Below are 12,281 nucleotides of genomic sequence, written 5' to 3'. Positions count from 1 at the left end.
ATGTTCATCATTGATTAATATCACGATTCCAGATTCAGTTACATCAATTGAAACTTATGCATTTTATTATTGTCAATCATTAATTAATATCACGATACCGGATTCAGTTACAATAATTAACAGTTATACACTTGCTTATTGTTCTGAATTAGAAACTATTATATTTAGCGGTAATGTTAAAACAATTGGAAGCTATGCATTTCGATCATGTTCATCATTAATTAATATCACAATTCCAGATTCAGTTACATCAATTGAAACTTATGCATTCCGCGCATGTTCATCTGTAATTAATATTGAAATTCCAAATTTAATTACATCAATTGAAAATTATACATTCGCTGAATGTTCTGATTTAGAGACAGTAAAAATTGGTGGAAAAGTTGCAACTATTAAAAATTATGCATTTCGTTCATGTTCATCATTAATTAATATCACAATTCCAGATTCAGTTACATCAATTGGAACAAATATATTTGAATCATGTACTAATCTCGAATTTGTTAAAATTGGTAACAATATTGTGACGATTAATAGTTATACATTCCAATATTGTTCTTCATTAAAAACAATTTTATTTGGCGAAAAAGTTCAAACAATTGGAAGTTATGCATTTCGATCATGTACATCATTAAATGAAATTGAAATTTCAAATACTATAACAACAATTAACAGTTATGCATTTCGATCATGTTCTAATTTAGGAACAGTTATATTATCTGAAAATATTACAACAATTGGAAATTATGTATTTGAAAATTGTAACAATTTACATTGTATTTATTTCACAGGTAACAAACCACCAACAAATATAAGCTCAGGTGCATTTAATAATGTACCAGCAAAATCAGTTATGACATCAGATTTTTATGAAGATGAAACATTTGGTTCTCTTTCAGTATCGAAAGGTTCATCTGTTGAAGAATGTAACCAATATCCATGGCCAACGCACACATTCACATCATCAAATACATTCTCTAATACATTCACATCATCAAATACATTTTCGAACACATATTTCAATTTACTTACAACTTCACTACAATCAGGTGTAACATTTACATATTCAATAATTTTATCAGAATCGATTACACAGACAATTATTTATAATTCTACTCTTACTAATACGATTACATTATCATTAATTGGTTCCGAATATTCATATATTAATACCATAATAATTTCATATGAATATATAATTGTTCATTATTCATCATATTATTCATATTATTCCGGGTTTTATACAATTCTTAATCAAAATGAAAATGATCCAAACAATAATAACAAAACCAATACATATATTATCATTGGTGTTTGTATTGGAGTTGCAATAATTATAATAATAATAATACTTATTGTAATTTTTAAACGGATTCGAAATAAGAACGAATTTTTAGAAGAGAAAGTTGTTGATGATATTGAAGAAAACAAAGATATTTCTATGAATGATTATGGGATGAATCTATCAAACATTGATGATGATCCATTTGCAAATGATTTTAAAGAAGATGAATACTTTGCAAAGAAAAATTAATTTTATTATATATTAAATGTTAAATGAAAAATAATTTTATTATTAACGTGTAATTTAATTTGGATTTTGTGCTGTTATATCAATGATCAAAAAATCGGATTTTTATAAACAATATCTAAAAATATGTTTTTTTTTTTTAAATGAGAATGAGGTATCTTTAAATCCAATTTAAGCACTTCAAATATAAATTTGAAGAAAGTAAATTAAAACAGAGAAATTAATACTAAATTATAACCATAATATTTTCATCAAAAAAAATTTTATTAAATTTACAAATCTTCATTCCGTTCTGGCTTATATGTTGGTTTTGGTGGCATGACTTTTACATCGATTGGCAAAGATGAATTGTCAACCAATAACTGCACCATCCAATATAAGTCCCTTCGCTTTCCAATTGGAAATGCCGATTCTCTGTTCATTGCTGGGAAGAACCATCCGTATGGATATGTTTCGTTTTTCCAAACAACATTCGGTATATCATTACAAGAAGCGTTTACTCTCGCAAACAAAACATTATTCACTTTATTATTTTTTGCCCAATTGGCTGTTTCAATAAACAAATTATCAATTTCATCACAATGTGCACATGGAAAACCAACAAAATTTACAATAAAATCAAAATTTTTTTTCTTTTCTAAATTATCCCTAAGCTCAACACCATCGTAATACCGAAGAAGAGATTTTCTTGGCTTATCAACAATTGGTGTATGAACAATTGTTTCAGGATTTCGATTACGTATTTGATCCGCAAAAAATGCAGATAATGCCATCGGCGACGGTTTTCCATTGAAAATCCACTTTTTGTATCCAAAGTTATCGGACTGAATGAACATGAAAATGGGCGATGAAAAGTTTTGAAGATTTATGCGGCGAAGTTCCCTTTTAAGTTGATTAATATCACCATATCTGATAGGGAAAGTATCTGGATGGTCATTTGAAACTTTTTCTAGTATTTCCTTTACAAGTTTCGTTTGTGAAACATTGTTAGTTTCGAAAATTGCAGAAAAAAATGTTTTATCTTTGATGCAATGAATTGTTTTCATAAACTCGAACCGTGGAGCAAGGTTTTGAGAAACAAAGTCAGTAAGTGACTTAACTGTAACTTTCGATACATCTCCCTTAAATGTAGTAATTGAATCATCTTGAGTCCTTATAATGGAGATTGATGGAAATTCGTTGATGCCAAGTGACTGCGAAATTTCTTGGGTAGGAAGAACAATAAATTTTAGCCTATTATGGAATTTGGCTGTGATTACAGAAATGATTTTTTCGAGTCTTTGTTCAATTACAGGAATAGAAACAACAAAAGTTGCATTGTTACTTTGAATAACTTCTTTGGCTTCATTTGCATCATGAACATATTTGTATTTTGCTGCTAATATGGATTTAATATAATGATGCATTTGTTGAGGTGTGTAACCTTTGAGTGTGTCAATTAAATGTCCATATCTAAAAGATAAAAATGAAGGCCATTCAACTACACCAAGTTCATCAGCAACATCGAGACCGCTCTTATAACTAATTGAAATGAATTCAGCTCGGCCTTTGGCTTTGAGTGCTAAGGAACGAAATCCTCGAAGTGCTGTTTCACAATCTTTATTTCCTTTTTGATAGAAAAGGACAATTGCAAAATCGTATTGATCAATTGTATTGCGAAATTCTAGCTCTCTCATATAATGAACTGCATCATAATCCTTAGATATTTTTTTTGAGAAAATAAATACCGAAAAAATCCCAAAAAAAAGCATTTGCACGATTTCGAATGGCCGTTTAAATGTTTTTTAAAACTTTCTGTTCAAGATCACGATAATCTGTTTATTTTTATGTAATTTTGAACATATGTTTAAAATATTTCAAGATAATATCTAAATCATGAAAATTCTAAATATTAGTTTCAATCATGATTGATATCAATACTGTTACAATTTTTTTATAATCCTTTTGTTTGAAAAAATAATTCCCTATAATGTAAAGAATAAGATTAAATCAAAAATTGGTGTCTCATTTATGTGGAAAAGAAATGGAGAACAATAAGAATTTATTTCACAAATTTTTCGTGTAAAGTATTCAATGGGGAGCTATTTTGGGTGAAATGTCGAACCAATGGACAGCACAAGATGATGCAACAGTTGTATGGCTCTTACTATGTTGCCCTTTTTCAGAATTTCAGCGATTATTGCCAACCCTACAAAATAAAAAAGTATCATCAATCGGTGAAAGATTTCTCGAAATTATCAACTCAGAAGAACTTTTACAACGCGTTTGTATGACAACCCACAATGATATTATTGCTTACAAGGCAGCCCCATGGACTCTTCTTGAGCAACTTTCACTTGTAAGGCTTATTCATAATAACAAGAAGTGTAACCAAGTTCAATTTTTATCCAAATTTCCAATGCTTTTCCACCCTTCTAGAACTGCTTCATCATTAAATGCAGCTAACGTTCGTCTAAATAGTAAAGATCAAGCAAGCCTTGAATATCAATTAAATTCTTTTAGAGAATATTGTAAAAACATTCACAACGAAGTAGCCGATATGGAGCTTTTGCCATTTCCAGGACCTCCTGACTATAAAGAACAAATACAAAATTATATCCAAAATGAAAATTTTAAACCAGATGAACCACAGATCCAACGCGACCAAAATATCGAATCAATTCGTCAACGTGCCAAAGAAAGAATGACCAAGAAAACATTTGCCGTTCTTGTTGGACCAGGAAATATCAGAATTATTGACAAATGTAAAGTTGTCTTTGGAAGGCGTTCTCCAAAGTGTACACCTGATATAGACTTATCAGATCTTTGCTTGCAAAGTATCTCTCGTCTCCATTGCTCGATTTCACTTGCAACTGATTTAAGGTTTTACCTTGAAGTACTAAACAACTATGTTTTAGTAAATGGAATACAGTTTGGAAAAGGCAAATTCATACTGTTAAATGACAGAGATCTAATCGATATTGGTGGAGCATGTTTTATTTTTTTGGAGAATGATGATTTAATGAATCAGCTCAGAGGTGCACTTTAAATATGAAATGATTTGTTGAGAATGAAGGAGGAAATAAACAAAAATACTTTCAAAAATTCTTCAAGTTTAATTGTATTGTATCGTTTCTATCGTGAAAGGATTTGAAAACAGCGATAGACTCAAGCCATTAATTTCAATATCTTCACTCTGTCTTTGGAAGCTAAGACAAAGTCATTGTCTTTCAATTAATAATTTATGTTATTTCAAAAAAATGTTAAAATTATGTGTTTTGAGTAAATAAGAGCATGGCATTAAGTATTAGATGAAATCCATTAAAATTTTAAATTAAATTTATATTATTAACATTTTATTTAATTACAAGACTTCAGTATCTAATCAAATCATATATGTCCGAAACAATGTTATGGCCTAATTTCATATCAATTTTGTGAGCAGCTTTCTTTCCAATATCAAAAGCAGCATTAGCTATTGAAGCTCCGAATGCAAATGTTGCCATTGCAAATTGATTGATTCCGTATTCTGGTTCCATCATTTCATTTGCATCATCAATGATATCCTCCAAATTCCAATTTTTATATGATTGTATAACTTCTGCTAAATCTTCTTCTTCGTCATATGATTGAATTTGTTTCAGATGTGCAACACATAAATACTTAAAATAAAGTTCAAAGTTATCAATATGTAAAAACATATTATCCCAAAGTTGAAGTATATCAAATGTTTCATGAATATCAGCAAAAAGGATTAAACGCCATTTAAGAGCATAGAAAAATGGTGAAACTCCATTTTCACTAAGTTTGTTCGATATCATCGGCGCCTTCGATGAAATAATTGATGAAAGATCATCGAAGTATTCGTTGAAGCTATCCAAGTTGAGAAAGTCATTGTAATTACCAATTTGAATTAGCTTTATTAGCAATTGGTATGCAATAGATTCTGCAAAAAGTATTGGAAAATTAAAGTTATTTGCAAATACTAATGAAACGGATAAAGAGATCCATAAAAATCTATCATATCCTTGGGTGTAAGAGTAATCATTTTGAATGCTAAATGATAAAATGCGAATTCCAAGCATGTTTTGATCAGAAAATTGAAGGAGAGTAAATGGATCAGGAATTTGTTGAACCATTTCTTTATATTTATTGTAAAAATTGATAATTTGAGATGCAACTGAATCACAACTAGGCTTAACCAATTTTAATTCAATCATCCATGAGAAAAGACGGTAAGTTTGATCCTTTTGTAAATCATAACATTTACAAAATTCTTTTGCTTGTTGTCCAGTGAATGAACAACCAGGATGTCCTTTTAAGGATAAAAGCATCTGTTGAATTTCCATTACGAACCAAATAATGAGCTATTCCATTGATCGCACACCGTTCCACCGGTAATGGCGGAAAGCATTCAAAAATTGAATAGTAGAGCAGATTTTTGTGGAGAAAATGATCGTGGATAACGGGATTTCAATATAATTATTGAATTGAAACTGTTAGATTTTCAATCAGCCAAACTTCCTGAAAGAGCCACTTTTTATATAAACAAAGTAAAATTTTAAAATTCTTCTGATTTAATGTGTGAAATAACTCTCTTTGAATGCATTTCCCTAAAGTATAGCATACTAATAACATGGCAGATAATTATATCATTAAAAAAATTTTTTGATGTTATAAATATTAAATTTTTCCTTTACTTAAAAAATACATTTAAGCTATTATTTTTATATACTAATTTTGGTCTTTCATTGGATCAGCATCTCTAATTAGTTGTGAGAACAAATTACATCTTTCCTTTAAAATTTCGAATGCTTCTTTCACTAATTCATATGCAGGTCTTACTCCGACGCTTTCCACGGTGAATTCGTATCTATTCGCTTCCTTTCCGACTTTTATATAATTCTTAACTCTTAATTCTCGAAGACATTCTCTGCATGATGTACATTTACGTGGATTACGTACGACTACATCTCCATCTTCAATGTCAAAGACACCCATTGGGCATTTCTTGACAAGAATTTGTTTTGTCGTGTCATTTAAACGTGAATTATTAACTTCGATAAGTGGTACCATCCGATAAAATGCTGTGCATACAGGTGAAAACTTGGCATGATCAAGTCCAAATGACTTTACAGCTCGAGCTGTAAGTTCGATATGTTGACCAGGCTTAAGCTTTGTAATTGGAATGTCGAGATGTAATGGATGTATACTGGGAAATTGTTCAGCTTGACCTGGAAATGGCATCCAAACTAAATGCTCTGATTTAACAAGACCTGATGGACCTGTATACATTGGTTGAAATCTTTCTTTATCATCTTCCCATGTAGAATCAATACCTGTGTAGTCAGGTTCTGGTCCTTCTCCACCTATAATATTGAGTCCAAATAGAAATGTAGTATTTGGATCATTCGAATCATTTGGAATTGGACCATTCGGAAAATCAATATATTTCGGGTCTATATCAAGAGGAATCAAGCCTAAGCGATGACAAAGAATTTCATCTGGCATAATGCCATCATTTACTGTAATGCCAATCACTTCAAGTGAAACTGATGGAACTCTTGAAATAAGTGTACGGCGAAGTGCATTAGCATGTGATGGTGGTGCATTAACAAGATCAAATACAAGTCGATCTTCTCCTGTTGGTTCAAGCTTTTCATATGACAAAATTTCTACATAAGATTCTGGAATAGGATCATATTTAATTTCATCGTCATATTGTTTAGCACATGTATCTTCATTAAAAACATATCCAAAGCTCATTTTTTTTGTGATTTTTTGTTCTGGTGGTCAGCACTTTTTGGACCACCCCTCAGAAATAAACGGTCTATTCAAATACGATTATTTTTTACAGAAATATTTTACATTTATTTACTTCAGACATGGATGTAGATAAATGCCTTGATAAAATTTCCAATATACTAAAGATCATAGTAACAACCATTATAGTTTGCATGACAATTTTTATTATTTCAATAACTCCAACCTGGGAATGGGAAAAGAAGACACCAAAAACACATTTATGTTATAATATTGAAGATATTCAGACAGATGGAAATAAAATTCTTATTCAATTTAATGAAAAGGTTGTACAACACAACCCAATAACGCTTGCTTCAGTTTTTGGATATATTACATCGGCCAATAATCTTCCACTTCTAATGCCACCTGGTAGTGCCAATGCCCAAATGAATGGTACTAAGCTTTCTATGGAATTTCCATTACCTTTTATCACTGATTATTCGGGTGAATTATTTTGTGTTGATTTATCCAAATACAAAACTCCAGGCTTTCAACTCCCCAACTTTGATGAGGAAGGTGTAATATTTAAGAAACCTATGAAATTTTCCATCACCAAATTCCGAGATAATTTCGATGGCACGCAAATGTTATGTCATGGCAGCACATCTGCTGACCGCTGGTGCGAAGCTCTTCACATAGGCTTTGTTAATGGACATTTTGTTATGCAAACCAAAGCGCATTATCTGTTTCCACCATCATTTTTATCATTAAGTTCACGCGCGCCACCATTTGATAGTCCCAATGATCAATTAATTAGTGAACCAATTATTACCAACTTAGATCTCCACGAAGTTGCAGTTGGATCAGTATCCAAAGACGAAGCAGCGTTCTTTGCATCAGCCGGAAAATATCGACATACGTCAGAAGACATATTATATAACTTTTTAGTGCCAACATATCAAACGATAAAATCACTTTCATACAAGAAATTTGATAAGTTCCGATTCTTCTGCAGAGATATGCGCGAGCTTGAAAATAATATGATATTAATTAACTCGATAACCAAACAACCACCTCGTGAACCAGATGTATCTAACACATTAACTATTATTGATTATGTAATTTTAGGACTTAAAAAAGCAGATGATAATTGCGATAACACAAGATCAGCACAAGAAAAATATGGACATATCTATGGTTTTACATATAAAAACACGAAAGGATTTCGTGAAGAAGTTTTAACACATTTTGGTTTTGATGTTAATCATAATAATTCACATCCTTATATTATATATACTGAGGATGATAATATGAAAGTACTTAATCGAGATCGGATTTTAATGTATATTAAGGAAAGTTGTGGTTTTTGTGATTTGAAAATTATTGATATAAAAAGTGAGAAAAATTTAACAAATTTAATTCATGAGTTTTCAAGAGCTAATGTGATAATTGGTCGATTTGGTGTCGGACTTGAGAATGCTTTATGGATGCCTAAAGGTGGACATATGATAGAAATTAGACCAATACATTTTTGGTGTAATGATAAATATCAAGTCGCGGCAAAAATCGCAGGATTACAATACCATAAAGTAATGAACATCGGAAACATTTTGGAGCTAATTCCAAAATATGATGGAATAGAAAACCAAAGAAAACAAGACACTTGTTATAGTACAGAATCATATTGTGAAAGTGATGAATGCTATGAATTTTTAAGAGATCAGGAAACTTCGGTAGAAATAGAAACTTTCGGTGAAACGTGGAAAATGGTTTTGGAAGATTTGAAGCAAAATTTTAGTGGGTTGAAATGAATGTGTTTAATAAATAAAAAAAGTGTTACTTTTTGAATTGAGGTTGATTAAAATTGATTTTTTGCAAAAAATATAATTACAAAATCTGCTTTTCTTTAGTGACTAATACATAATATGATTGTGTGATTATAATTTAAAAATAAAATATGATTCCATTGAACATGTTTAGCCAAAAAATGTTTTGACTAATCAACTGTATATCACTTTTTATGAAGCAGTGAATATACACAACTGTTGTCAAAATGTGTAGCCGATTATTGTATTGTAAAATTTTAAAAATTTTGTCACATTTTCAGTTCACTTATTTTTTTATGTTCGGATATTTTCAAATTACAAACCCTACTAAAAGTGTTAAAGTTCCTACTGCATCTATCATTGTCGAAGGTGAACAAAGAGGCTTGATAGCTGATCTAAAATTCACTCAAGTCATTAATAATGATTCATCTTCTGCTTCTGAAATTCAATACATATTTCCTACTGACAACAAAATCTGTATTTATAAGGCTGTCTTTTATGTTGGAAACGAAGTTATTCCATTAAAACTTCAAAGTGAAGATCAAGCGAAAGAGACATATAACGAAGCAAAGAAGCAAGGTAAAACTGCGGCTCTTGGGAGAGAAATTGAACCAGGCTATAATTGTTTTTCTCTTGGTAATGTTCCATCTGGAATTCCTGTGAAAGTTGAATTTAATTGTTCTTTCGAAGCTAACCTTGAGAGCCCACAAACAGTATTTGTCAAGTTTCCATTTGAAGCCAAAGATCAGCATGGTCGAGTCACAAATTTATTTACAAGCAAAACCACGTTTAACTTTACTCTTAAAATCAACCAACCCACACCAATAAAGGATGTCAGTGTCAACTGCTCCCATACTTTCACCAAAACTGATGATAATAATGGAACACTTAAAATCACAACACGTCCATCGGATAACACAGCTCTTTACATCCGTGTCAATCTCAACTCAGCATTTCCAAGCATTGCATACTCTACGCCCACATACACAGCGATCTGTTTTGTTCCAGATATCCAATCAGTTACAAACGGCGAGAAAGAACTTATATTTATTATTGACTGTAGTGGCTCCATGTCCGGAAGTCGTATTGCCAAAGCCAAAGAATGCTTAGATATCTTTTTACATTCCTTACCTACTAATTGCACATTTAACATCATTCGATTTGGCTCACGAATTGACACATTATTCCCACAATCCGTCCAATATAACGAAGAAAACTTTAATAAAGCATCTCATTACGTTCAAAACATGAAAGCAGATTTAGGCGGAACTAATATCTTACCAGCATTACATAATGTTTTCTCACAACAAACGACGAAGCAGCGCCAACTTTTCATATTAACTGATGGCGAAGTCAACAATCAAGGCGAAGTATATGCCGAACTTGAACGTAATGTAAATACTGTGCGATGTTTCACAATTGGTTTAGGCTCAGGTGCTGATGCAGGACTTGTTGAACGTATTGCGAATATCACTGGTGGAAAAAGTGATTTTGTCGATGATAAATCAGATCTTTCAATGAAAGTCATTCCACAACTTCGTTTATCATTATCTGAATCTGTTAATAACTCAGTGATTAACATTGAAAATGTTAATTCATTTGAAGTTACACCATTTCCAATACCATCGATATTACCAAATACGTCCAAAACAATATTTATCAACAAGAAAATCGACAACAATACGTCTTTATTAATCACGTCCAAATATAACAATGAAGAAATTGATTTCCCAATTGAAATTAATGAAGTTCAATGGGATAGCGAATGTATTAAAGCGTTATTTTCATATGAGATGATACGTAAATTAGAATTAACTCCTTCAATCAATGATTCCCTTAAACAAAAGATTATAAATCTTTCAATCGATAGTGGAATCATATCCAAATTCACGTCTTATATCGGAGTAACATTAAACCAATATTATCATAGCCAATTTCGCGCGAAAGGAATGGGAATGGGTAAGCCTCAAATGATGATGTGTAATGCTATGTCTATGAGGTGTGCTAATGCATCATTAGAAACTACAAATGCGGCGCCGATGATGAAGATGAAGAAATGCACAGCAATGCCTCAAGCAATGCCTCAGCCAATGCATAATGCAATGAAACCAAATATACAAAAGAAGGAATCAAAGAAATTAAACACTGAAGAAGAAATGGCGCCAAAGAAAGAATCTGATTTCCGATGTGTTGTTTCCCTGCAAAAAATTGACGGACATTGGGAAATGAATGAAAACATTTTGACTTATGCAGGATTAAGTAGTAAGCCAAATATCGAAGGAGTTAATGACGATAATGTGTTGGCAACTGTGATTGTGATAGCGGCATTTAGAAAGAAGGAGTTGAAGAGAAGACCGGTGTGGGAAATGATGGAAGAAAAATCATTGGCCTGGTTACAAAATCAAAACAAGAATATGAATTGGAATGAGGTGATCGAAAAAGTGGTAAATATGATCAAATAATTTAAGTAAATAGGACTTTAAATGATAACTGTTATATTGTGTTATTAATTAACAAAAGATTTTTGTATCCAACTCATTATTTATTTCTATATTTGAAAAAATAAGAAAGAATGAATAATATTTCATTCCAAGCACCAAAGATTAGTTCTTGACATATGTTCTATCACTTTCATGCTGATTAATAAAGTAAAATTACAAATAGAAGATTAAAAAATAATAAACGGTTTTGTTATGACAGCGGAATTGAATGGAAATTCGATCGAAACCGATTTAATTTCTATGCGTTTCGACGGTTATGACATAATGCAACAAAGAAAAAACTCAAAAGCCGACTCAATGAAGTTTGTTCACATAATATAACCGTAGAACAATGCCATGGTCCTCCCCCGATAGCAACGGTTGTGAATTTTCAATTTTAAGTTTTTCTGTGTTATATTGCAAAAAAATTTTTCATCCTCCAAAGATTATTAAACAACACTATGACTTCCATTTTACTCACTTTCATCTATTTCATAATTCCAGGTTTATCTTCTTCAGTTATTAATCATAAACCAATTAATTTTAAAATGAAACATTTTTTTCTTTTTAAGCACAATACTAACATGCACGTAATTCAGAGATATCATGTTACTCCACTTTATGACGAAAACTATTTCCAATATCATAAAAGTTTTAAAGCATCATATAACGAATTTTTCTTTATTTCAATGAAGCACATTAAAACAATGCACAACAACC

General features: G+C 31.1%; 6 protein-coding genes across 6 annotated transcripts; 3 read left to right on the top strand and 3 right to left on the bottom strand.

The window, feature by feature from the left end:
* Window positions 1-1,803: 1,803 nt before the first annotated feature.
* GO595_009337 (Protein disulfide-isomerase) lies at window positions 1,804-3,282 on the bottom strand (the record flags this gene model as incomplete). Its single annotated transcript, XM_067923011.1, has 1 exon — window positions 1,804-3,282. The coding sequence occupies one exon, from the start codon at window positions 3,280-3,282 to the stop codon at window positions 1,804-1,806; it is 1,479 nt and encodes a 492-aa protein (XP_067770339.1).
* Window positions 3,283-3,626: 344 nt separating this feature from the next.
* Window positions 3,627-4,559, top strand: GO595_009336 (FHA domain containing protein; the record flags this gene model as incomplete). Its single annotated transcript, XM_067923010.1, has 1 exon — window positions 3,627-4,559. One exon carries the CDS (start codon window positions 3,627-3,629, stop codon window positions 4,557-4,559), a length of 933 nt encoding a protein of 310 aa, XP_067770338.1.
* A 325-nt stretch (window positions 4,560-4,884) lies between these two features.
* GO595_009335 (uncharacterized protein) lies at window positions 4,885-5,844 on the bottom strand (the record flags this gene model as incomplete). Its single annotated transcript, XM_067923009.1, has 1 exon — window positions 4,885-5,844. One exon carries the CDS (start codon window positions 5,842-5,844, stop codon window positions 4,885-4,887), a length of 960 nt encoding a protein of 319 aa, XP_067770337.1.
* A 400-nt stretch (window positions 5,845-6,244) lies between these two features.
* Window positions 6,245-7,276, bottom strand: GO595_009334 (putative DNA-directed RNA polymerase I and III subunit RPAC1; the record flags this gene model as incomplete). Its single annotated transcript, XM_067923008.1, has 1 exon — window positions 6,245-7,276. One exon carries the CDS (start codon window positions 7,274-7,276, stop codon window positions 6,245-6,247), a length of 1,032 nt encoding a protein of 343 aa, XP_067770336.1.
* A 398-nt stretch (window positions 7,277-7,674) lies between these two features.
* GO595_009333 (uncharacterized protein) lies at window positions 7,675-9,066 on the top strand (the record flags this gene model as incomplete). The annotated part of the gene is made up of 1 exon (XM_067923007.1): window positions 7,675-9,066. The coding sequence occupies one exon, from the start codon at window positions 7,675-7,677 to the stop codon at window positions 9,064-9,066; it is 1,392 nt and encodes a 463-aa protein (XP_067770335.1).
* A 311-nt stretch (window positions 9,067-9,377) lies between these two features.
* Window positions 9,378-11,543, top strand: GO595_009332 (von Willebrand factor type A domain containing protein; the record flags this gene model as incomplete). Its single annotated transcript, XM_067923006.1, has 1 exon — window positions 9,378-11,543. The coding sequence occupies one exon, from the start codon at window positions 9,378-9,380 to the stop codon at window positions 11,541-11,543; it is 2,166 nt and encodes a 721-aa protein (XP_067770334.1).
* Between the last annotated feature and the right edge of the window lie 738 nt (window positions 11,544-12,281).

The sequence above is a fragment of the Histomonas meleagridis genome (genome assembly GCF_020186115.1).
Source record: "Histomonas meleagridis strain 2922-C6/04-10x chromosome Unknown contig_9, whole genome shotgun sequence".
In the NCBI taxonomy this organism is placed as follows: Eukaryota; Parabasalia; order Tritrichomonadida; family Dientamoebidae; genus Histomonas; species Histomonas meleagridis.
This window is presented reverse-complemented; position numbering and strand designations above follow the sequence as displayed.